At 40.2% G+C, this 27,590-nt stretch overlaps 2 protein-coding genes across 4 annotated transcripts in view; both read right to left on the bottom strand.

Moving 5' to 3' along the window:
• The window catches only part of LOC107562619 (1-phosphatidylinositol 4,5-bisphosphate phosphodiesterase gamma-1-like), a 60,301-nt gene extending 46,618 nt beyond the window's left edge, over positions 1-13,683 (bottom strand). The window contains exons 1-2 of the mRNA XM_016247283.1: positions 13,487-13,683; positions 8,662-8,943 (exon numbers count right to left, since the gene is read on the bottom strand). Of these exons, the coding sequence (XP_016102769.1) occupies positions 8,662-8,878 (217 nt within the window). The 5' untranslated portion in view covers positions 8,879-8,943; positions 13,487-13,683. The remainder of the gene's footprint in view (positions 1-8,661; positions 8,944-13,486) is intronic.
• Positions 13,684-16,702: 3,019 nt separating this feature from the next.
• The window catches only part of LOC107562625 (DNA topoisomerase 1-like), a 25,260-nt gene continuing 14,372 nt past the window's right edge, over positions 16,703-27,590 (bottom strand). For all 3 annotated transcript variants that reach the window (XM_016247295.1, XM_016247292.1, XM_016247294.1), the window contains 9 exons: positions 24,653-24,797; positions 23,560-23,703; positions 21,886-22,071; positions 21,693-21,761; positions 19,622-19,736; positions 19,343-19,470; positions 19,159-19,253; positions 18,862-19,011; positions 16,703-18,385 (listed from right to left, as the gene is read on the bottom strand). In XM_016247295.1, the coding sequence (XP_016102781.1) occupies positions 18,283-18,385; positions 18,862-19,011; positions 19,159-19,253; positions 19,343-19,470; positions 19,622-19,736; positions 21,693-21,761; positions 21,886-22,071; positions 23,560-23,703; positions 24,653-24,797 (1,135 nt within the window). In that variant the 3' untranslated portion in view covers positions 16,703-18,282. The remainder of the gene's footprint in view (positions 18,386-18,861; positions 19,012-19,158; positions 19,254-19,342; positions 19,471-19,621; positions 19,737-21,692; positions 21,762-21,885; positions 22,072-23,559; positions 23,704-24,652; positions 24,798-27,590) is intronic.

Here is a 27,590-nt window from a genome sequence, read left to right as displayed (position 1 = left end):
TACCTTTGCAGAACAGATAGCAGAACATTACAATCTAAAATTGCTCTTTAAAGCATTAAAATAACTAAATTAAAAGTTAAAATCACTGAATTAAAATGAAAATAAATAAAGAAAATGACTTCTAAACTGCTATAAGCACACATTAACTCATCTGAGTTTAGTAATTAGTATACTGTGTCTATCTTACATTTGAATAGTCCCTTTACAGTTACTGCTCTCATAAAAATACACTTAAATGAAGGTTTAAAATTCTACAAAAGGCACATTTAATGTCTAACAACAAATTTTTTATCAGAATGTATATTTTACTCGCTCCTATTCGATTGTGCGCCGTCTGTTTAGCGTGCAGCAGAGCTCGTTCACTCGCGCGCCTCGCCCACTCCTGACAGCAAAATGGATATATTTGCATGACTTTCTAACATTTACAGATGAAAAATATACCTGTGACACGTCAGTTATGCAGTGAGGAAAACACAACGTCTCAAATGCATTAAACGGCACAGATATATTGGCTGTTTGTCACGGTGGATCGATTTGATCCATGATCGACATTAAGGGCTGCTTAAGAATAAGCGTGCACAAATTAGTGAAATTGTGTGAACTTAATTTGTCGTTTATGGAACCGCTTTAGCCCCGATTGATTTGTTAGGTTATTTCAAGTCAGGTTTTGGTCTTTAGAAACAAATACATAGATCACAGATTATTGGTCACCTTCTAAATAATAAAAGTATAGCGCATCCACTAGTAATTATATATAAATAAATAGTTTTTTACCGATGCAAATATGTTAGAAACGACGCATCGCGATACAAATGCCGACTTGTAGCCGATGCACACTTTTTAAACTGATGCATCGCATCGTTAACTTTTTATGCCGATGCATCGAGCGAATCGGGGAATCTTTTCATCCCTAGTACAAACTAATGTCACTCCAAAGTCAAACTGTGTGGAACAACTTTATCAACCAGCACTTTTCCAGCAGTGTAACTGTGATCAGGAGCACATCGCTCATTTCAATCATCTTGACTGAAGCTCTGAACTGACCTCATGACTGATAAATAACAGTCAGCCAATCAAATCACTGCGCTGAGGCGCTGGACTCGTATACAAACCCAACCGTTTTCAATATTCCCAACATTACGGTAAAAATGTGTTCAGATACTAGGTATTGACAGAGGCTCGGGTTGCAAAGGGGTGGAAATTACCTGGTACATTTCCGGAACTTTTCCAAAATTTCTGGAATATTTCAGAAATTTTTACTGGTACATTTCCGGAAACTTTCCAAAAATCCCTGGAATATTCCAAAAAATCCTGGAACTTTTCCAAAATTTCTGGAATATTTCAGAAATTTAGTGGACATTTTCCACCTTTTTGCAACCCTAACAGAGACCAATGGAGTTTTGTTCATTCAGTTCACAGAACCAGCCAGTAATGTCAACATTAGGCATTAGATCAGCTCAGCATGAACAACTCCGCTTTCACATTTAAACAACCATCCAAAAGCTAAAATATCTCCGCATTAGCACAAAGGAAAGGAGCAGTATAGAATGTGTGATGGTTGTTTTTAGAAAGGGGAATAACTGAATAAAATAGCACTTCTTGCACATTATGACATTGACCTTTGTTAATTTTACACTTCTGTGATTTGTTTCCTCCTTCCCAACATTACGGTAAAAATGTGTTCAGATACTAGGTATTGACAGAGGCTCGGGGTGCAAAGGGGGGGGAAAATACTGGTACATTTCCGGAACTTTTCCAAAATTTCTGGAATATTTCAGAAATTTAGTGGACATTTTCCACCTTTTTGCAACCCTAACAGAGACCAATGGAGTTTTGTTCATTCAGTTCACAGAACCAGCCAGTAATGTCAACATTAGGCATTAGATCAGCTCAGCATGAACAACTCCGCTTTCACATTTAAACAACCATCCAAAAGCTAAATATCTCCGCATTTGCACAAAGGAAAGGAGCAGTATAGAATGTGTGATGGTTGTTTTTAGAAAGGGGAATAACTGAATAAAATAGCACTTCTTGCACATTATGACATTGACCTTTGTTAATTTTACACTTCTGTGATTTGTTTCCTCTATTAAATACAGAGAATACATACATGTGGACAAAGTTAACTGTATTTTAATAAAAATAAGCACACACACACACACAAAAGAAGAAAGTGCCTGGCTTCTTGACAGTAGATTTCCTCGTCTTCTATCAGTAACCTCATACGAACCCAGTGCTTCGTTCTTTGTGTTGATAATCAAATGCATTTGAAGTAGGGATGTTCATTTTAACCGGTTAACCGACCGTAAGAATTTTGACCGATTAATACAATCAGTTAAATGGTTTAAAAAGTCATTTAATTATAAATTTTTTCAGTAATTTATCAAAATATTTAAAAAGGTTTTCTGCATGGTTAAAATACGCTACGCATATAAAAAATGTGTTTTTTAGGGGGAAAAACCCCCCCGCAAGTCGGGTATAAGTCGCATTTTATTGTTTCATTCAGAAATAGGCCTAATGCCGACGCGAAATGTTTACAAACATTATAATAAACACTGTAAACATAGCTAGGCTATTTTAGTTCCCCTCACCCCACAACAAATCCTTTCAGTTAGCAGTATTTAGAAAAGAACAAGAATTAAAAATATAAGAAGCTATAGCAATATAAACGACAAGCCAAAACTAATTCATTTAGGCCAAAACGAAACAAACCAACGTTGGGCCTCTCATTCCACACAAAATCAAATGTTTTCGTATTCGCGATGTATTTGAATGCCAAAATATTATTTATTATGTACTTCACTTGCGTTCCAATATCCACGTAAAACAAAATGTTTTGCATAACATCACGGCGGTGTGGTGATAACACTTAACGGCACAGATTTTACTACATAGTTTTTTTTCCATATGTTTGACTGACTGTATTGTATTATGATAATGAACAGGCTGCATTGTCAAGGTAGCAAAACTTAACTGTGTGCGTGCATGCGGCGCCGGCGCAATCACTTGAGTTTTTTCCTTCTAGCAGTGGAAGCAACTACTCCATTTAGTCCTAAAGATAATTGGAGTACCTTTTTATAATCTCAAGAACCTTTTTTTGCCACAAAGAAGCTTTTGTGAAACAGAAAGGTTCTTCAGATGTTAAAGGTTCTTTATGGAACCATTTAGACAAAAAGGTTCTTCTATGGCATCGTGAAGCACCTTTATTTTTAAGAGTGTAGGCCTATTTATTCGTTATATATAGGCTATATATATATATCCTAGCTTTATGATGTTTTTCTCGGCTAGCAGAAGCGCTGCAGGTGCGTGATGTGATATGAAGACCATGTGAATCCTCATGTTCTGTTGTTGGCTGTTTTTTGCGCGTGTAAAATGAATCCCCGGAAAACAAATGTTAGTATTTTTAACGGGTCACAGACACTTATCCTTTCTAGTTTAATCCAATTCTAATTTAAAATAATCTTGTCGGTTAACAGTTAACAATCAGTTAATGAGCGGTTAGGAAAAATAACCGAAATGAACATCCCTAATTTGAAGTCATTTATTCCTAAATCACCAGGTATATCAGCGACTCGCAATGCCATCGTGTTTGACACACACTGAAAAGCGGTGCATGGGCTTGATTAAGTAATAATCGATTGTCTTAAAAACATCCTTAATGAGACTAATGAAGAAACTAGTCAAATCAGACGTAGCATAATTCATATCTAAAGCCATAAAGTCCAAGACTTCCAGCACTAGTACAGTATTCATTTCACCAACACTTGAACTAATTAACTTCCTAATTAAGTTACTAATCAATATATAGTGCTCCTGCTATAGTTTCTACAAAAAGTGATCATGTTTGCAGGATGTTTTAATAGTACAATGAGCTTTGTGTGTCAAAAAATCAAGGTACATTTGCTTTAAAGTGTTCATAATGTGAGAAATCAATCTGATCTTTTGGTTTACATTCATCAAACTATTAAATCATTGGTAAAGTATTACATTGAACCAACATGATTACGTAATACATATACCATTCACCCCTAAATGAGGACTTTATTTTTAACAGAACTTTTATTTTAACTCAAGTATACACTTCTTTAAGTCGAGGCTTTCTGACCCAAATCCACATGAACTAGATCAGTCAGTCTCTCTTCAAAGATAAACTCAACTCCTCAGAATTTAGAAGAACAAAGTCCTTGCATAACACCCCACACAGCAGAGCTAGATACTAGTGTCCATATTTGCTCCATCTGTTTCTTTTTATATGATCAACTCGGAGAGTACAAACACAACAGTCCTGCGGAGGAAGCCCCTCTCACACACACACACACACACACACACACACACACACCTTAAGAGAGTTTTACCACAGGAACATCCAGGAAAATCCAACAAAATGAAAATGCGAAAGCTCACAGACACAATCAAAGGCGCAGTAGTTTGTCCAAACACGCGAATATATCTTTGGTTACGGGGAGCTTTATTAACGGCTGTGATATCCGAACGTGAAGTATAGTGAGCTGTGGGAAGATCCATCTTGGCATACCAACCAACCGCACGATTCATAAGTGAGCTTATCTGGCATGCTGATACGGGGCGGCACACTGATTATCAGTCAAAATAAAGAAATGAATTTGCACGATCACTTCAGCATGAAGACCAAACCAAGTTCAAATCTACACGTCAGCTCTACACAGTCTGCCACGGACAAGCATACACAAACTGAAAATGCTTTAACCCTCTGGTCCTCTTCGTTTGGGAGTCACACTTGGCTCCGTCGCAGTCGTGTAACTTCTTTTTTTTCAGGAAAATCAATTTAATACATTTTTGTTCAATAACATTTAGAATTTTGAGGGGATTTTAAGATATTATGCAATTTATACAGTTTTAATTAGCAATTTTTCCCAACAAGAATTAATATACTTTTATCTAGTTATTTAATTATAATTTTTCCATAAATGGATTCCCATTGTTTTTTTAGACATACTTTCTGTATTTTATTAGGTTTTGCTTTTAGATATATTTTTAGACAGTCTAAAAGACTACTTTATGTCAAGGTTTAGATATTTTTGGTTAGATAAATATCAGGTTTCGCATTACGATTACAATCAAACATTGTATGTATGTGTGTGTGTGTGTGTGTGTGTGTGTGTGTGTGCGGTGTCTATTTTGCAGTGTCACCTCTTGATTGCTGTGCACTTTTTTTCCTGCACAGTGGTCGATTTGTAGTTTGTACCACCAAAAGATTCTCGGAGTTGTATTTTTTTGTATTTCCCATTCATTTCCTATGTCGGTCATTCTTGACCGGGAATGAGCCAAGTGTGACACTTTTTTTTTTGACCCTTTAACATATCCGAATCATGTGCATGATTTTTTTTTTTTTTTGTGTGCGTTTACATAGCTAATGCAACAAAAGTCACCAAGTGTCATCTCATTCTGATGAAGCTACGATTTTTAACATTTCAAAATATATAATTTTTCGGTCTGGTGGTCTGAACTGAATGAGACGCACTATCTGACAGGAGGTGGCGCCTATGAACAGGGTTGCCAGGTTTTCGCAATAAAACTAGTCCAATCACGTTTCGAGGAGGGTTCCCCTGTAAAAATCACATTCTGGGGGTAAAATCCACATTCCAGCTTATCAGGCCGATACCGATAACAGAAAAAATTAGCATTTATCGGCCGATACCGATATGGTGGCCGATATATCGTGCATCCCTACTAAAAAGCTAAAAACTAAAAAGCGATCGCACATTCAAAAGCAGTTTCAATGCCAGGCATAATAGCGGCTCCCTGGTGCCCGCAATTTATATACAGTATAATTGCCCAATGATATAACTGCGAGAGAAAATACTGAAATATATATTTTCCTCCCATCGCGTATATTTATTCCCTTTAGGGACTCCGTATTGCGTGTCATTTTCTTTCGGAACACGGTATTGGGATGCGGCGGACTGCGGGGGGCTCAGCATCGTGATGTCTGTCAGCCATCGGCATAGTCTATCGGCCCAACCCTACTCCAATCCATCCACACCTAAATATCGATTATTTCAACAACCTCACATGCCAAACATACAACCGGTTTGTTAAATCCTTACATTCAGCAGAGCAGCCCTGCTAAAGGTCTGATTTAAGAAAGTCACATTTAACTTCAGATTAGGGCTGTCGCGATTCGTCGATTTTATTCGACTATTAGATTTTTAAAAATCCTCGACTTCATTTTGCTCGCGTCGACTAACCGGCAAAATACCGGAAGTGGCGCATTTCACAGACGAGAATCCATAAAACACATTATTAGACTGTTTTCCAAGGCTGTGTGATATATTAAACCCAATAATAATTAAGCATAATTGTGAATTCACAAACGCTACGATTTAATTAAATAATTATATGCGATGCAGTTCTGATACAGTATATGTGCTTTACTTATTTACATAATAATAAAAATAAAATAAAAGCTCAAACCCTCACTCTGAGTTTACACGTTTTGATGTCCACATATTCATTAAATTACAGTGGCTATAGCATTTCTGTCATAAAGAAATGGCCAAATATTAAAGATTAAGTGGACTTCTGAATGAAATGGTGCTTGGTTATTATTAAACAAGGATTAGATCGCACAGTAATGTGTAAAAACAATCGTCAGGCGGTTGGGGCCCTCTGCAGGCCGCAGGTCATTACCTCTCGTTTATAATACATTATTTTAATTCTTGCTCTTGATACTTTATTTGAACTAATTATTATTGTCTCATTGCTATTATATATGTATTTTAAGTAATTTTAAAGGCCATTGTTCACTAACATCTATTTTTATTACCACAAAAAAAATAAAAATAATTATTATAGGGAAAGGCTATTGTTCACTAACATCTATTTTTATTACCACAAAAAAAAAATATAATAATTATAGGGCTCTATGAAATCCGGTTAATTTTTTAAGACTCCGTTTTAATGGTTAAATTAAATTTTATTCATCAAAAAGCCTGTCTAAATAATTGAGTTTTACAGTTTTATCTTTACCTAATTCTGTTTTCCATTATTTTCTGAATTCCATTTTAATGGTTCCATTAAATTTTAATAATCAAAAGCATCTCCAATTAATTGATTTTATTTATTGTTTTATTTTTTTTTTCAGAAATACTGCACATTTACATTTTTCTTCTAAATAAATTCTGGTAAAAACATTTCTGGTAAATACTAATTTAAAAGTGTTTTTTGATTATAATTGTATTATTAGTAGACTAGAAGACGTGGACATGTTGTCATTCTTACACTATAATACTGAACTCTGATTTCAGTGATTTGGACTGTGAGATTGACACTTGCTTCTTGTACTTTATGTTGCACTTTACTTTTGCTTTAAAAAAAAAAAAGGATTTATAGAAATTTGGATTGCATTTGGTTTAATATAGTAAACTTAACTTAAGTAAAATTGTTGATTAATTGTTTAGATTAATCAATAAATTAGTCGATAGATTAATCGAAATAAAAATAGTTGTTAGTGGCAGCCCTACTTCAGATTAGGGCTGTGCGATCTTGAAGAAAAATGCGATATGCGATAACTCATTAAATAATGCGATATTCGATATGCGATACGATAATGCTTAAAGTGCCACATGCTCAGATGAAACAGTTTTACTCAGCTGATGCCGAGTCAGTTCTGTGATCTTCTATAACTATCTTGTGTCATATATATATATGGTTATTTGTATGCATGTATGTACCAAGAGCTCCTGTAAAACCACAACAAATTCCTTGTGTTTGCGCACACTTAAGTGGTGAATAAAGCTCATTCTGATTCCAATAAGAAAGCACCCCTACAACAACTTCTGAAAGTGAACAGTATGTGTTTTACTCAAGCATTACATAATGTCATTTTAACACTAGTTTAGGAACCGAATAGTAAAAAGGAAAAATAAAACACTGCATAGTATTTACTCTTTGAATTCAATATGCACTGATTTTATATTTAGCTACAAAAGTTATTTAGGTGAGAGCAGTGAGTGATTTTCTTTGCCTTTTGTTCATGGCCCCAAATATTGCAAGCTGTAGCGATATGCATATTGCGATATTTCGATAATTTCGATATATTGCACAGCCCTACTTCAGACGCACAATTACACCTCGCTGAGGCTCACTGGGTGTCTTTTTTCTCTTCTGTTTAGTGTGGCTGGTGCAGCCGGAGCGCAGCTGTGCGTAAGACACCCCGCCGCAGATGGGCCTGCCCTACCATCAGAGCCCAGACGAGCAGTACACTACTGTTAAACCTGTTAGCACACAACCAAGACCTTCTGCTGGCCCAAAACACAAGCATTTACCGTAACCAAACATGATCACAATTCAATTCGGTCCGCCAAACGAAATCATTGAGAATCATAATGTGCACCAGTCATTTTCCACCAAGAAAACTACAAATAAACGGCTGAATAAGTGAATGAAGGTCTTCGACAGTGCTGGGTTGTGTAATTCACGCAGGTGCGTAGCATAAACACAATATGCTTTTATAAATATGAATTTTATTAAGCATATTTATTAATAGCTAATGGCACATTTAAAACCAAAACTGTGGTTATGAATTATGTCATACAATGTCACACCAACTGTCCATCTCTGAACCCATAATGCCAAGCACTCATTTAGCATCCACCAACCCAGAAACAAGGCAGAACTTACTCTCGCCCTCGACTTTATCCGTTCCTCTGGTCCAGATAATCTGCCTGGTCTCCAGCTTGACTTGAAACGTCCTTCTCTCGGGCCTCTGGGACTTTTTGGAGTAAAAGAGCGTCAGTACAGTGCCCAGCTCCAGATCCCGGTACAGACTGTTCACCTCGGTGTCGCTCAGCGTCCAGGGTACAGGTCCGTTGGAGGAGAAGCCCGCAGTCGCAGCCATTTCCCCTGTTTGTTCTTCAGTTCCTTTCCCAATAACTCACAGCCTCCCCGGCCGGGTGAGGACACCTACGAAAATAAGGAAGAAAAGGGCATTAGAAACATTACAAAACCCCACTATGACATAACAGCAGCGTATGCAGCATTTACATCAGTTATGAAAACACACTCACACACACACTCTCTCTCTCTCACACACACACACACTCTCGCTCTCTCGCACACACACACTCTCGCTCTCTCGCACACACACACTCTCGCTCTCTCGCACACACACACTCTCGCTCTCTCGCACACACACACTCTCGCTCTCTCGCACACACACACTCTCGCTCTCTCGCACACACACACTCTCGCTCTCTCGCACACACACACTCTCGCTCTCTCGCACACACACACTCTCGCTCTCTCGCACACACACACTCTCGCTCTCTCGCACACACACACTCTCGCTCTCTCGCACACACACACTCTCGCTCTCTCGCACACACACACTCTCGCTCTCTCGCACACACACACTCTCGCTCTCTCGCACACACACACTCTCGCTCTCTCGCACACACACACTCTCGCTCTCTCGCACACACACACTCTCGCTCTCTCGCACACACACACTCTCGCTCTCTCGCACACACACACTCTCGCTCTCTCGCACACACACACTCTCGCTCTCTCGCACACACACACTCTCGCTCTCTCGCACACACACACTCTCGCTCTCTCGCACACACACACTCTCGCTCTCTCGCACACACACACTCTCGCTCTCTCGCACACACACACTCTCGCTCTCTCGCACACACACACTCTCGCTCTCTCGCACACACACACTCTCGCTCTCTCGCACACACACACTCTCGCTCTCTCGCACACACACACTCTCGCTCTCTCGCACACACACACTCTCGCTCTCTCGCACACACACACTCTCGCTCTCTCGCACACACACACTCTCGCTCTCTCGCACACACACACTCTCGCTCTCTCGCACACACACACTCTCGCTCTCTCGCACACACACACTCTCGCTCTCTCGCACACACACACTCTCGCTCTCTCGCACACACACACTCTCGCTCTCTCGCACACACACACTCTCGCTCTCTCGCACACACACACTCTCGCTCTCTCGCACACACACACTCTCGCTCTCTCGCACACACACACTCTCGCTCTCTCGCACACACACACTCTCGCTCTCTCGCACACACACACTCTCGCTCTCTCGCACACACACACTCTCGCTCTCTCGCACACACACACTCTCGCTCTCTCGCACACACACACTCTCGCTCTCTCGCACACACACACTCTCGCTCTCTCGCACACACACACTCTCGCTCTCTCGCACACACACACTCTCGCTCTCTCGCACACACACACTCTCGCTCTCTCGCACACACACACTCTCGCTCTCTCGCACACACACACTCTCGCTCTCTCGCACACACACACTCTCGCTCTCTCGCACACACACACTCTCGCTCTCTCGCACACACACACTCTCGCTCTCTCGCACACACACACTCTCGCTCTCTCGCACACACACACTCTCGCTCTCTCGCACACACACACTCTCGCTCTCTCGCACACACACACTCTCGCTCTCTCGCACACACACACTCTCGCTCTCTCGCACACACACACTCTCGCTCTCTCGCACACACACACTCTCGCTCTCTCGCACACACACACTCTCGCTCTCTCGCACACACACACTCTCGCTCTCTCGCACACACACACTCTCGCTCTCTCGCACACACACACTCTCGCTCTCTCGCACACACACACTCTCGCTCTCTCGCACACACACACTCTCGCTCTCTCGCACACACACACTCTCGCTCTCTCGCACACACACACTCTCGCTCTCTCGCACACACACACTCTCGCTCTCTCGCACACACACACTCTCGCTCTCTCGCACACACACACTCTCGCTCTCTCGCACACACACACTCTCGCTCTCTCGCACACACACACTCTCGCTCTCTCGCACACACACACTCTCGCTCTCTCGCACACACACACTCTCGCTCTCTCGCACACACACACTCTCGCTCTCTCGCACACACACACTCTCGCTCTCTCGCACACACACACTCTCGCTCTCTCGCACACACACACTCTCGCTCTCTCGCACACACACACTCTCGCTCTCTCGCACACACACACTCTCGCTCTCTCGCACACACACACTCTCGCTCTCTCGCACACACACACTCTCGCTCTCTCGCACACACACACTCTCGCTCTCTCGCACACACACACTCTCGCTCTCTCGCACACACACACTCTCGCTCTCTCGCACACACACACTCTCGCTCTCTCGCACACACACACTCTCGCTCTCTCGCACACACACACTCTCGCTCTCTCGCACACACACACTCTCGCTCTCTCGCACACACACACTCTCGCTCTCTCGCACACACACACTCTCGCTCTCTCGCACACACACACTCTCGCTCTCTCGCACACACACACTCTCGCTCTCTCGCACACACACACTCTCGCTCTCTCGCACACACACACTCTCGCTCTCTCGCACACACACACTCTCGCTCTCTCGCACACACACACTCTCGCTCTCTCGCACACACACACTCTCGCTCTCTCGCACACACACACTCTCGCTCTCTCGCACACACACACTCTCGCTCTCTCGCACACACACACTCTCGCTCTCTCGCACACACACACTCTCGCTCTCTCGCACACACACACTCTCGCTCTCTCGCACACACACACTCTCGCTCTCTCGCACACACACACTCTCGCTCTCTCGCACACACACACTCTCGCTCTCTCGCACACACACACTCTCGCTCTCTCGCACACACACACTCTCGCTCTCTCGCACACACACACTCTCGCTCTCTCGCACACACACACTCTCGCTCTCTCGCACACACACACTCTCGCTCTCTCGCACACACACACTCTCGCTCTCTCGCACACACACACTCTCGCTCTCTCGCACACACACACTCTCGCTCTCTCGCACACACACACTCTCGCTCTCTCGCACACACACACTCTCGCTCTCTCGCACACACACACTCTCGCTCTCTCGCACACACACACTCTCGCTCTCTCGCACACACACACTCTCGCTCTCTCGCACACACACACTCTCGCTCTCTCGCACACACACACTCTCGCTCTCTCGCACACACACACTCTCGCTCTCTCGCACACACACACTCTCGCTCTCTCGCACACACACACTCTCGCTCTCTCGCACACACACACTCTCGCTCTCTCGCACACACACACTCTCGCTCTCTCGCACACACACACTCTCGCTCTCTCGCACACACACACTCTCGCTCTCTCGCACACACACACTCTCGCTCTCTCGCACACACACACTCTCGCTCTCTCGCACACACACACTCTCGCTCTCTCGCACACACACACTCTCGCTCTCTCGCACACACACACTCTCGCTCTCTCGCACACACACACTCTCGCTCTCTCGCACACACACACTCTCGCTCTCTCGCACACACACACTCTCGCTCTCTCGCACACACACACTCTCGCTCTCTCGCACACACACACTCTCGCTCTCTCGCACACACACACTCTCGCTCTCTCGCACACACACACTCTCGCTCTCTCGCACACACACACTCTCGCTCTCTCGCACACACACACTCTCGCTCTCTCGCACACACACACTCTCGCTCTCTCGCACACACACACTCTCGCTCTCTCGCACACACACACTCTCGCTCTCTCGCACACACACACTCTCGCTCTCTCGCACACACACACTCTCGCTCTCTCGCACACACACACTCTCGCTCTCTCGCACACACACACTCTCGCTCTCTCGCACACACACACTCTCGCTCTCTCGCACACACACACTCTCGCTCTCTCGCACACACACACTCTCGCTCTCTCGCACACACACACTCTCGCTCTCTCGCACACACACACTCTCGCTCTCTCGCACACACACACTCTCGCTCTCTCGCACACACACACTCTCGCTCTCTCGCACACACACACTCTCGCTCTCTCGCACACACACACTCTCGCTCTCTCGCACACACACACTCTCGCTCTCTCGCACACACACACTCTCGCTCTCTCTCTCTCTCATACACACACACACACAGAGGCCTGCTGTAAGATGCATCCACATGTGTCCATTTAACTTGGATTTACTGGTGGTCATATAGGCAGATTATAGACTACAGAAATAATATATGGTGAATAGCTGAATGTCTGATATGTATTGATAATCAGTGCGTAAAATGCATGAATTATTATTATTATTATTATAACATATAAATGAACAACACGGATCGCAAGTGTCACTTCTTTCATGTATACACTGTAATCTAAAGTCGGGTGTGTGTAAATAGAGTTGATCTAATCTTATTTAGTTAAACACAATTAATAAGATCACTTCATACAGATGCAACCAATGCAAACAAAAAAAAATCACTGATCCTTTATTGATAAAAAAAAAAATCTACACATTCCTAAATTGTTTTACTACACCGATCCGATTTGAACGGCTATGCATGAGATGCCACAGAAAGACTAGCGCACCTAACGCTGATGATACTAGCACAGGTCTGTTTGGTCTTACCGTGTTTGGACGCAGCTGGCTCTCCGGGACTCAGTAAAAGCAGAAACTCGACATGCAGTGTGTCCGCGATCTCAGCAGCGCTCGTGCCGTCCTGCGCCCGTGATCAGACGCGGATTTAGCGGATCCGAGCGGTGAGACCGAGCCGAGAGCGCGAGAGAGAGAGAGCTGCTCTCCGCCATGAGCTGTTGCGCGAGACCCTTCCCCCACCAGCCGAGCCCTACAGCGCACAGCGCGGCCTCTTAAAGACGCAGCGCGCTCAGACGCAGCATGCACTGTGTGGGACACTGTGTGGAAGAGCGTACTACTACAATACTACTCACTGTTGTGGACAGTGTGTGTGTGTGTATACACATATACTACATAGGCAACATTCTGAACACATTACTAGTGTACTGCTTACTACATACTGCACAGTATGCACTGTGTACTGCCTACTATTTTGTGTAAAAAGGTATGGTACGGTAAAATGTGGTTATGTTCAGAATGGAATACTAGTTGCTTACCGTTCAGTGAGTGCACAGTGCACACTATTTCTTAAAGTGTGTGAATAGTGCACATTATGGCTGTTTGGAATAGCATACTACTATAATACCAAACGTGTGCCTTCTACAATACATAGTGTGTTCATTACACACAGTATTTCAATTTTCTGTATGAACTGGACACCCAGGTGACCTAGGCAACACTCTGAACACATTACTAGTGTACTGCTTACTACATACTGCACAGTATGCACTGTGTACTGCCTACTATTTTGTGTAAAAAGGTATGGTACGGTAAAATGTGGTTATGTTCAGAATGGAATACTAGTTGCTTACCGTTCAGTGAGTGCACAGTGCACACTATTTCTTAAAGTGTGTGAATAGTGCACATTATGGCTGTTTGGAATAGCATACTACTATAATACCAAACGTGTGCCTTCTACAATACATAGTGTGTTCATTACGCACAGTATTTCAATTTTCTGTATGAACTGGACACCCAGGTGACCTAGGCAACACTCTGAACACATTACTAGTGTACTGCTTACTACATACTGCACAGTATGCACTGTGTACTGCCTACTATTTTATTTCAAATAAATACATGAAACAGTATTCACTATGGCTGTGCTCAGAATAAAATACTAGTTGCTTACTCTTCAGTATGCACTGTGTACGCATAAACAGTACGCATTATGGCTGTTTGGAATTGCACACTACTGTAATACCACACTTATGCCTGCTGCATTATACAGTGTGTAATATGTACAGTATTTGATTTGTATTTCTGTATGAACTAGGTGACTGTCTGAAATCACATACTGCCTTGTAGATACTACATACAGTTTCAAATTTACTTCACAACCGTTAAAAAGTATGTTCTGTATATTATGAATATGAGTTGTGTGAATTAAATTTGGACGTACAACACCTGTTTTTCGGATACTATGAATTTGGACATACTACTCTTTTGGCATAATGTTTTTGACATACTATTTAGTATGGAAGTAGGCATATTCAGACACAGCGTATGTTAGGAATACAACACTAGTGTACTGCTTACTATATACTGCACACTATATACCACGTACTGCCTACTATTTTGTGTAAAAAAGTATGTAAAACTGTTCAGTATGTACTGTGTACTGCAGAATTATTTTTTTTCTGATGTGAAACAGTGGCTGTGTACCGAGCTAAGACATTAAAATAAGTTATTTAGCATTTTTGACTTTTTCATTTTGGTGTGGACACCCAGGTGACCTAGGCAACACTCTGAACACATTACTAGTGTACTGCTTACTACATACTGCACAGTATGCACTGTGTACTGCCTACTATTTTATTTCAAATAAATACATGAAACAGTATTCACTATGGCTGTGCTCAGAATAAAATACTAGTTGCTTACTCTTCAGTATGCACTGTGTACGCATAAACAGTACGCATTATGGCTGTTTGGAATTGCACACTACTGTAATACCACACTTATGCCTGCTGCATTATACAGTGTGTAATATGTACAGTATTTGATTTGTATTTCTGTATGAACTAGGTGACTGTCTGAAATCCCACACTGCCTTGTAGATACTACATACAGTTTCAAATTTACTTCACAACCGTTAAAAAGTATGTTCTGTATATTATGAATATGAGTTGTGTGAATTAAATTTGGACGTACAACACCTGTTTTTCGGATACTATGAATTTGGACATACTACTCTTTTGGCATAATGTTTTTGACATACTATTTAGTATGGAAGTAGGCATATTCAGACACAGCGTATGTTAGGAATACAACACTAGTGTACTGCTTACTATATACTGCACACTATATACCACGTGCTGCCTACTATTTTGAGTAAAAAAGTATGTAAAACTGTTCAGTATGTACTGTGTACTGCAGAATTATTTTTTTTCTGATGTGAAACAGTGGCTGTGTACCGAGCTAAGACATTAAAATAAGTTATTTAGCATTTTTGACTTTTTCATTTTGGTGGTAGTCTGATCGAGATATTTAAAACTACCTCTGGTTCACTTGTTACACTGGAAATGAAAATCTAGCTACGTGCATTGCATCGTGGCACATTGTATTGTCATACAGTGTGCTCTATATACTGCACATACTAGCAAAAGAAAAAGAGGTGACGTTGCAGCGGTTGCACTTTACACATCAGAACGGCTCAGTTGCTCTTGCACCTTACATATGTGCATACAGTACACAATACAGTCTACTTCTGTGCGCACACAGCACCGACTACTCATTTTCATATTTACAGTATATAAAATCAGGGTTTGAGATTAACACCCGCCACTCAAGTGACAACAGGGTAACTTTTTGTTTTACCAGATGTCAATGGAGGAGACTTCATTATGCTGACTTCTGTGAGAAAACAGCGGCTCACTTCATGACTTGACAGCCTATCTACTATACTCTTCAACGTATTTATCATTAAACATTCATTCTGGGTGAGCTGTATCCTTGTAAGTTTCTCTTGGTCAATAGATTTCTGATTCTGAAACTCCTTTAAAAGCGTGACCTTATTTTTTGACGCTTTCTCAAGAGAACAGCATATTCTTCAAATCAAAACTGGCGTGCAGCATAATGTGACAGCAGACATGCATGCAATTGCACAATGCCCTCATAGGAAGAGGTTATAAACCAAAGCCGCAGGTGCAGATCGCTGCCTTCACGGCGCAGTCACACGCTCAAAGCAAAAGACACGGAGGATGTGGGTACGACCTTAAAACCTTTATTCTAGGCATATAATGTTAATAAACAAACATTTTAACAAGAAAAACCCTCTTCAGATGAAATGATTCCATATTTCTATATGCTGCAGATATGTGTAAATCTGGCCTTTTGCTACATAGGGCGCAAGTCTTTTTTTCTCAAATATTGTCTCATACCAAGTAACCGAGCATTGTATTTTCATTCACTTCAGTTTCCCGCATTCAAGACCCAATATCATTTCAATTACATACACATTTCTCTGTCATTAAATTACTGTCTATATAAATCAGTCTTAAACTAAACTTGGCTTACACTAAGCGTTAATGTACGGTTAAACTGTCAATAATTACACTGAATACATAACCTTCACAAAAGGACTGTGTAACCTGATAATGTCCTACTACAATAACGCAAAGCAAAATCAACATTCAAGCTTACATTGTTATACTGCCCAATAAATTACAGAAAAATGAAGGTGTCTTTAATGATGTTATTAATCTCGCATATAACATTTATATCAATGTCTGAGCGCTAACCAGGTACCATATGACTTCAGTGTAATTTATAACCATTTAAAATATACAAAAAAGAAACGGCCCTTTCCTCGGTTGGTATAAAAAAAAATTATTTAAGATAAGTTTCTTCTTACTTTTTAAAATAAAACACGACTGTGAACTTGGGTGAAAGATGGATAAAATGTTAAAAAAGACTAACTGCTTCTCATATCTATGCTCTTTTTAAAAACTGCGCACAGGGCCTTACAAGACTTCAAATTAAAAAGTAAATGACCTAATAGATTTCTATTAATACAACAGATACATCATATTTTTCTAGTGACAGTGCATATGATGGACTTTTTCATTTATGGATTCATAGTTTAAGGAGTTACCAACTGGAATAATCAAGCTTTCATATAAACTAGTGCTGTGCAACATAATAATTTACTTTCGTGAGAAACTGTTATACCACAGCAAATGCACAGAAATTTAATTTCATAATAAAAAGAAATGCTAAACAGGATACACAGGAATAATGGCTATACTTAAAATCATATTCTTTTGATAAAATACATTTCTTTGCACACATTAAAAAAAAAAAGTACATCCCTGATAGAAACATAAAAAAAAGAAAAAGACTATATTCGCATTTTGTTGCATTGCCTCATCATGACATTAATGCCTCTGTTTGCTTTTCTTTGTGTATGCCAGCTAAAAAAAATTTGTACTCAATTTTATACACAATTTTTCATTTACGGATCGCAGGGGTTGCAGTATTTCATGATTTTTTCTATGAAAATATACAATTCATCAATAAATCTGAAGGCTAAAACCAAAGGATACTAACAATCAAGGCATGATATGAAACAATTACAGCCTTTCTTGAATAAAGACATGGTGTTCAGCAAGGCTCAGTATCAGGCCCTCTTCTGTTTTCAAAAAGGCAGTTTGGGTTAAACAAATAACCACTGAACTGATGTAGACCCTCATTTTGAGAGAAACTACTGGCTTGCTCTGCATTTTTTACCTTGTGCTAAATCACCTTGATAAACAATTCATCAAAATAACAACAATAAAATAAAAGCTTTAAAACTCAAAGTCCTCATCTGTCATGTCGATAGCCCAGGCAAACTTTTCTCGCTGTGTTTTGTTGTAGATCTTCTCAATGGGAACTCCCAATTTTTTGCACCTGTGGAGGGAAGAAAATAGTAAACAGGATATAATGGCTGGAGAAATTCCCTTTCACAAACACATTTAGCAGAGGTAAAGGTCAAAGGGATATTCTTCCACGCTTTTCCAAAACAAGGAGTCCTCCCATTTAGAAACTGGTGAATGGGCCATTGTGTCATAGTAGGGAGTTTTTCCAAAAATACGCCGAAAGGTGGGCTGATGACAGTAAGGCAGGCGTCTGGTTCAGGCGTAGACCCTTCTCGGGGCCTAAACCGCCACTATTCCCACCCACGGACATTACATACAAGAGGAAAACCGCCAGAGCCCATTGTTCCCGCCTGCATGTTTTTCCCCTCTTTACTTTGAAGGGACATATGCAACCTTAAAACTATTTCCACACCAGTACTTTTTGCACTAATGCTACAGTAAAAGTTAAGACTACTAGAATGAAGTCCAACTTGCCAAAGTCAAAGTGAACACACAGATTTCTCTTACCAGGCGACTGAGATTCGCGGGTCCAGGTAGTTGAGTTTAGATGTGCCTAATGCAATCTGTTTATTCTCCTCACGATCTGTGGCCTGAACCTCCAGCTTCATCAGCTGCTCAGATATCCTCTGCACTGCCTTCTTCTTCGTCTCCACCGCCCTCAACGAAACAAAACCGCACACACGTTTATTAGACAAAACACGTATGGCTCTGATATAACAATCTCCTTGGATATACATACGCATTGAATCAGTTTCCAGTTTTTCAGAAAATGAAAACAGAAGAATTAAATAAACGGCTGCTTACCTTTTACTCTTCTCATCGCGAAGCGTCTTGGCGTCGGCTTTGGCTGCTTTAAGTTCCTTCTTGGCAGCAGAGAGCTGTTTCTTTTTCTCGTCTATCTACAATACCGATACACAAGGTTTGTTTATTGTCGACAGCAAAAAAGTCCAGAATTCACATTACCGATGGTGATTTTAATGCCTCGTACCTTGGTCTGTAAATTGTGCATGGATTTCTCAAAGGTTTTTGGTGGCGCCCTCTGGTGGTTGCAGAGAACAGCCACGGCGCGGTTCGCTCTGTTATAGGAGAGGATCTTCTCAGGGATGTTATCATCAGCTGTAACAATCAGGATGAAGGGGTTATGAAGTCATTTAATGAATTTAAAAACAAAATACCACATGCAAATAGCCAAACTGCTAAATTGTTTGGGTATCAGCAAATAATTCATCAAGTACACAGACATGGACCGGAGGAGAGACAGACTCACAGCTGGTCAGTTCTTTGAGCTGCTGCTGGAGGGTAATGGACGCGTTATAAGTGCGAAACACTTTTGCCGTCAACCCATCCATCAACTCCTGGAGATGTTTATTCAGAATCGATGTCTAAGGAACAGAGCAGACGGTGCACATCACTTTAAAGCCGACGGTATTATATTTGATATGCAAAATTCGAAAACGCCTCTAAATGATCAATATGAACAAAACTTTGCTGAAAAACCTTCTGCACACAATCTACTCCATGCCTTCTGTCGTCTGATTGATCATTTATACATTTTTAGCAAGAAAAGCCTTGTTAGTATAATTGTAAAGGTTGTGGTTCACACGTCTTTTTGTTGTGAAGTCTATACAGATTTTTTATAAAGCAAACATAAGAATAACGTATATTATTAGTAGTATTTCAAGATGAACGTTGACTGGAATGAAGCAGCTTAGGTTTACTGGATTATACATACTTGCTTTTTAAGAAATGATGTTCAAATATGATCATCAGGCTTCTGCGGAACGTTTATTTGTTCATCTCTCAGTCATCACTGTATTGCATGGCATTATGTTTTGAACTACAGAGCCTTGATCATCAAACTAAGCAATTAAATATCATCTTACTAAGACATATTATTGGGAGATATAGAGTGACAACCGATATTTATATCATTTTATGCAAGTAGTCCGTTATACTAATCTCAATTATTACATTACAAGCGCGTTTCACCTTACATTTCAGCCATATAAATATCTGCATCTGCACCAAACGGCATCATTTTGCTCAGTTTGGGTCTCTAAATAAATCTGAATAAAAAGGGTTTTTTCCTCTTTGAGTGTGAGCTCTATATTCTCACTACATCCTCCTATATGAGCCACAAAAACCTGATATATCAAATATGATACGCAACACAAAAACACAAATGCAAACTTTTCCTTTCTGGTTTTCATTTCAGGTAACACTTTAGATTAGGGAACACTTATTCACTATTAACTACAACTTTACCCTCAATAAACTCCTAATGTGCTGCTTATTAATAGTTGGTAAGGTAGTTGTTAAGTTTAGGTATTGTGTAGGACTAGGGATGTAGAATAAGGCATTAATATGTGCATAATTACTACTAATAAATGGCTAATATTCTAGTAATATGCATGCTAATACTCAACTAGTTAAGAGACCCTAAAATAAAGTGTTACCTCATTTCACATATGTGATCCTGGACCACAAAACCAGTCACAAGGGTCATTTTTTTTAAATACATCATCTGAAAATAAATAAATAAATAAATAAGCTTTCCATTGATGTATGGTTTGTTAGGATCGGACAATATTTGCAACTATTTGAAAATCTGGAATCTGAGGGTGCAAAAAAAATCTAAATATTGAGAAAATCATCTTCAAAGTTGTCCAAATGAAGTTCTTAGCAATGCATATCACTAATCAAACATTAAGTTTTGATTGCTGCTTATTAATAGTTAGTAAGGTAGTTGTTAAGTTTAGGTATTGTGTAGGACTAGGGATGTAGAATAAGGCATTAATATGTGCATAATTACTACTAATAAATGGCTAATATTCTAGTAATATGCATGCTAATACGCAACTAGTTAAGAGACCCTAAAATAAAGTGTTACCTCATTTCACATATGTGATCCTGGACCACAAAACCAGTCACAAGGGTCAATTTTTTTAAATACATCATCTGAAAATAAATAAATAAATAAGCTTTCCATTGATGTATGGTTTGTTAGGATCGGACAATATTTGCAACTATTTGAAAATCTGGAATCTGAGGGTGCAAAAAAAATCTAAATATTGAGAAAATCATCTTCAAAGTTGTCCAAATGAAGTTCTTAGCAATGCATATTACTAATCAAACATTAAGTTTTGATATATTTACAGTAGAAAATTTACAAAATATCCAAAATGCAATGTATTTTTGGCTATTGCTACAAATATACCCCAGCGACTTAAGACTGGTTTGGTGCTCCAGGGTCACAATATCAGGCTTTACAGGGTTAAACAAGATGCACACTATAGGAATGATAATGTTCACGGTGACATGTAGTATGAAGGTCTTACATTGAGGCGGTCAAACAAATCATCTTTCGCCTGCTTGTTTTCAAGGAACAACTGAAGGTTTTTGAAGACCTACCGCAACAAAAACAACACATATATTGGTTATAAATATTGAAGAACATCTTCGAGCTCACATCCCATCATCCAAAGAAGATTTTAAATTTCAGCAATGCTGCTCATATTCAGATTCTCTCACTCTTTTCTCCACGGAGACTTTGTTGTAGTAACGGATGGAGTCTTTTCCCGGGAAGTCCAGCTCCACCACGTAGTCCTGTCCGTCCATCTGAGGGTGCAGTCTGATGTGCTCCACACGCAGAGAGCAGCAGCCCACCGTATCTGCCGTCTCCCCCTCGTCCTTCTCATTCCCGGCCCTCAGAGCCAACTACACACAAACACACGCCACCAGCGTTAGCTCTCAGCACAAGCTCTCAAGAGCTTACAGTGCAGTGCAGAGTCCAGAGCCAAGCAACTTGGGTCGTCCTGATGAACGGTAGTTTGAATTGCATCGTTACAAGGATGTTAGCCAATCATAACAGAGCTCATTTACATAGAAATAAGAACAAAAACATATTTTTAAAACGGAGAGTTTCGGTGCTTGACTCTGATTGGCTGAGCCGCGTTCGAAGCTGTTGTAAAATACTCTACAAACACACACCTTTGTTTACTTCTGTGTGTCGCTCTGCAGCCACTTTGTTGGAGCCACAACTGTTTCTGAGGAGCTACATTGTTTGGCGGAAGAATACTGTTTTTATTAATATCATTACACTTTATTTGCTCTGTTTTATTCTGTGAAGCTTAGCCACGTATATGGAATAACCGTTTTATAAAAGCAATAAGCCTCGTGAAGCCGTGGTTTACAGTGATTTTATAACAGCTAAGGGGGTTTCCGCTTCGCGTCGTGCCTAACAACGCACCTTAGCTGTTATAAATTCACTGTAAACCACGGCTTCACGGGGCTTACTGCTTTTATAAAACGGTTATTAGTTTAGCTTTAGTTTAATTCTAAGGGTCAGCGAGAAGGTGAAAATGGTGCGAAAAAACGTTATTAATTGAATTGCACGTCATATATCACAGAGAAAATAAATCTATGCTAAAAATAAACAATCCAATGCAACTAAAAAAAATAAGTTCATCAACTTTCATCAAGGAAACAGGATTCATTATAAATGTGCAACAATTAAATTCACTACGTCGACGTGATTAGGCAGATGTCAACATGGCTAGGCTGCGAAGCAAATATGACAAATATATTATTGCCTGCAGGTATTAATACTGTAAACATTTTTAAATCTGAATTAATTTCAGCCTATATTAATCGTTTTAATGCATTTGGTAACGAGAAATACATGTTTGATTTAGTACGTTTTTGTTTACTAATAATTTTGTAATAATTGTATTTTTGTGGGACAATTAAAATCTGGGGCTTGAAGCGCAACCAGTTGAGGACCACTGATATATATTATTATAAGGAAAAAGTTACCTGCCCACACATTAGATTAGAGAACACGAATTCACTATTAACTAAGATTTGCTTCCTCAATAAACTCCTAATTTGCTGCTTATTAATAGTTAGTAAGGTTAAATGTAGGTAAAGGGTGGATTAAAGGATCTAAAATATGAACATGCAGAGTAAGGCATTAATGCATGCTTTATAAGTACTAATAAACAGCCAATATGTGCACGCTAATAAGCAACTAGTTAAAAGTGAACGATGTTCCCTAATCTAAAATGCTACCGATTACCTAATAAATAAGGGTAGATTATGACTTCACGATTGAAAGTTCACTTCAGCACAAGATTAGACCCGTTATACTTTCCCAGAAAGCAAATGTAGTGAATGTAACAGCTGGCCGGTGTGATGAAGTGAGACCTTGTCAATGAAGTACAGAGCGACGGCTCTCTGTCTGATCCTCATCTCCTTGCTCCTCCAGTCCTCGCGGTACTGCGCTCGGATGCGCTCCACGATCTTCTTCAGCCGCCGCGCCGTCTCGTACTTCTGCCAGTCCTTCTCTCCCTGAGACACACGCAAAAATATAAAGCTTTATGGAAATTACAGCGAATGCATTTCACTGAACTGATTCAAAATCAATTCATTTTAATCATTGCTTAAAATTGTAGTTAGAAGCCCCTCGTTGGCATTTCAGAAGCTCTTTTTTCCTATAAATACTGCTTTTAATACAGTTTCAAAGTCGTTCAAACCTTTGTAGTCAGTAAGAATTTTGAAAGAAGTCTTTTCTGCTCACCAAAGCTGCATTAGTTAAAAATACAGTCACAACAGTAATATTGTGATATATTATTAGAGTTTAAAATAGCTGTTTTCTAAGTGAATGTATGTTAAACTGTAATGTATTTCTGTGACGCGCAGCTGTATTTTCAGCATCATTCCTCCAGTCTTCAGTGTCACATGATCTTCAGAAATCACTCTGATATGCTGATTTGGTAACATTTCTGATTATTATCAATGTTGGAAATGGTGATACGTTATTTCCAGGACTCCTTGAGGTACAGGACGTTCAGAAGAACAGCATTTATTAGAAACGGAAATCTTTTGTGACATTATAGATTTAAATCATCCTTGCTGAATAACTAAAGAAATCTTCTCCTTTTCAGTCAATTTGACCAAATAATTAAACAAAAAAAATTTAAGAGACAGACTGCTTGCAAATTGGACATTTCTAGTATTAAAAGAAATGACTGGCCAATAAATATTCTAATATTTAGTGATTTTGAGATTACTGCCACTAGTCCATCAAGATTTTTAAGAGGACTGCTGTACTTCAAAGCACCTGCTATAGCCAGCGTTCCCATTATAACACACAAGTACACAATAATATCTATATATATACAGTATAACACAATTACACAGGTGAATACGGAAGGGTGCTTCAGTCTCGGTGTGGTACGTGTCATATTATTTTGTGAACAAATTATGTTGGACACATTTAGCATGTGCTGTTTCTGACCTTGATTCTGGAGCTGGGGTTGAGCATGATGTATTTGATGGAGCCCTGAATGTTCTCCGTCCACGACACCAGCCACGTGACTTTATTATCATGACGAACTTCCTTCCACCTGGTGCCTGGAGGCGCTTTAGGGTGAACTGAATCTCTGAGGACAACAGACACATCCATCACGGTTTTACTGCGTGTTGAAAACGGTTTCATTCGAACAAGAGAGTGAAATCTAATGTGGAAAACCTGTTATTTTGGAATTGACATTCCTTCTGTTGAAGATCTGTATGAAAGACGTGAACATGACACATCTGCTGAAGCAAAACTGGACCAGGCTGGTCACAACACACACAGGAAGCGGCCCTCTGACACACTCTCAGGATAAACAACTCCTCTATGAGCGGTGAGCAACAACAACAGCAATAGCCAGCTAAATATGTGACTGAGATTCATTCAGATGAACTCTCTCCTCTCTGAACCTACATTCACTAAGAAGTAAGATGGCGCCGCACACGGCAGCCTCAGTGCTTGGCTCTCCAGTGTTTGTACAGTTTTTGTTTGTTTTTCCTGTTTTTTGTTTTTCAAACACGATCAGTTTTACCAGGGATGAACTGCTGAACATTCGGCAGAACACACCACAAAATCTTCTACCGGATTTCGTTTATTCTGACGTTTTGCTGAACGTTGTAGTTGGTGGAGCAGCGGCGCTGATCAAGTGCTTCAGGACGCGCAGAAGGGGGAAGCGAGCCGGCACGCTCGTGAAGCTCAGGAAGCGCGGATTCAGGACGCCGTTGCAGAGCATCCATCTGGCAAATCTCCGCTCTCTACCCAACAAAACGGACAAACTTCTTCTGCTCTCCAGGACAAACAAGGATTTTTCAAACTCTGCTGCTCTGTGTTTCACGGAAACCTGGCTGAAAGACGCCATTCTGGACAGCGCGCTACAACTGCCCGGCTTTCAGCTGTTCAGAGCGGACCGCTCCGTCAGGCCAAAGAAGATGCTCGCAGGAATGGGGACAGATTCTTGTATAAACAGGCCAAATGCACACTAGAAAAGGAGATCAGAGTGGCAAAGAGGAATTATACTGGAAAGATAAAGAACCAATTATTTTCCAGTGATCCTGCTTCAGTGTGGAAAGGTCTGAAAGACATCACCAATTACAAGACACCATCCCCCAGCACTGTGGAGAATCAACAACTGGCAGACGATCTGAATGAGTTTTATTGCAGGTTTGAAAAAACACCATCCCATTCACACCTCCTGCAACCCCCCTCTCCCGCCCCCCTCCAGCATTCCAGATCAGTGAAGATGACGTACATCAGGTCTTCAGAAAGAACAAGAGAAGAAAAGCACCAGGCCCAGACGGTGTGACACCAGCATGTCTGAAATCCTGTGCTGACCAGCTGGCCCCCATCTTCACACAGATCTTCAACAGATCACTGGAGCTGTGCTAAGTCCTCTCATGCTTCAAACGCTCTACCGGTCGACGCTACAGAGCTCTGAGCACCAGAACGACCAGACACAGGAACAGTTTCTTCCCTCACGCAATCCATCTCATGAACACTTGACAATAATCGTGGAACACACAACACTAGTATACATTATTTATTTTACACACATACTTATTTACATTTAAAATTTGCACATATCATACCTGTACATACAAACTTGTCTATATTATATATTGTGTTTTTGCTTTTTTGTACATTGTCTATTTTGTATATTTTTATATTATTCTTTTTATTATCTGTGTCCTGTCTTGTCACAGTCATTCTGTTGCACTGTGGAGCTTCTGTCACTAAAACAAATTCCTCGTATGTGTAAACATACCTGGCAATAAAGCTCATTCTGATTCACTAGAGGAAGAATTCCTCAGGTCAAGTGCTCTGATCAGCACAACCAATTCCTCCGATTATTAACCACTATACTAACACTTGTGAGAAAGCAGTGTGCTTAACTGTATTGAATGTGCACTTCAGATCTGTACTTGCAGATAATATAATAATAATGACATAAAAGGCCACTTAAGTGTACTTAACTTTCAAAACTGTTTCATAACACACTTTGTCAATTTAAAAGTTTTAGTTTTTAAATTATGTTTTAATTTTTTGTCATGCTTCAAAGAAGTGCACTTATTTTGAAGTGTTGACTAACATACTAAAACACATGTAATGTACTTGATCTTAATTTGAACCGAAGTGTGTTATTTGATATTACTGTACATTTAAAATTAATATATTTTAAATCTACTAAATTGCAACTTCATCATTACAATGTAATTACGAAAATATATAAAAATACTTAAAGTTTCAATAGAAAAGTTTAGTTTTTTTTAATACAAAAAAAACATTTATAGTCTTGTTCAACCACATTTCTAAGGCAAAAGAAGTAATTGCAAAATGAAATATAAAAATTTACTTGTGTCGATATGTAAGTGTCAAAAGCACTCTTAAGTTCAACTAATTGTATTTAATATGAATTTAAACTCTAATACATTTTCACGCATTTGTAATTAACATGCAAAGAAAAGTATATTATTTCTGTAAATAGTACAGATTTTGTAATCATACACTTAGCATACATTAAAAAAAGTATGCTAAATGTACTTTGTTTTCACAAGGAACACAGCACCTGTGGCAGAAAAAATAATAATAATAATAATGACTCAGCTAGATCCCACATTTCTTCACATCAGTCTTCATAACTTATTACATTACATTATATAGACATTTATACAGATATTATACTATGCTGCCAAGTGAACATGGCATAAGCGGACAGACAAGACAGATGGAAAGAGAGACAGACAGACAGATAAATGATAGATGATAGATAGACAGACAGACAGACAGACAGACAGATAAATGATAGATGATAGATAGACAGACAGACAGACAGACAGACAGATAAATGATAGATGATAGATAGACAGACAGACAGACAGACAGA

Source organism: Sinocyclocheilus grahami, unplaced genomic scaffold (genome assembly GCF_001515645.1).
Source record: "Sinocyclocheilus grahami isolate Dianchi unplaced genomic scaffold, SAMN03320097.WGS_v1.1 scaffold830.1, whole genome shotgun sequence".
Taxonomy (NCBI): Eukaryota; Metazoa; Chordata; class Actinopteri; order Cypriniformes; family Cyprinidae; genus Sinocyclocheilus; species Sinocyclocheilus grahami.
Note: the sequence above shows the minus strand (reverse complement) of the source record. Positions and strands in the feature narration are given on the sequence as shown.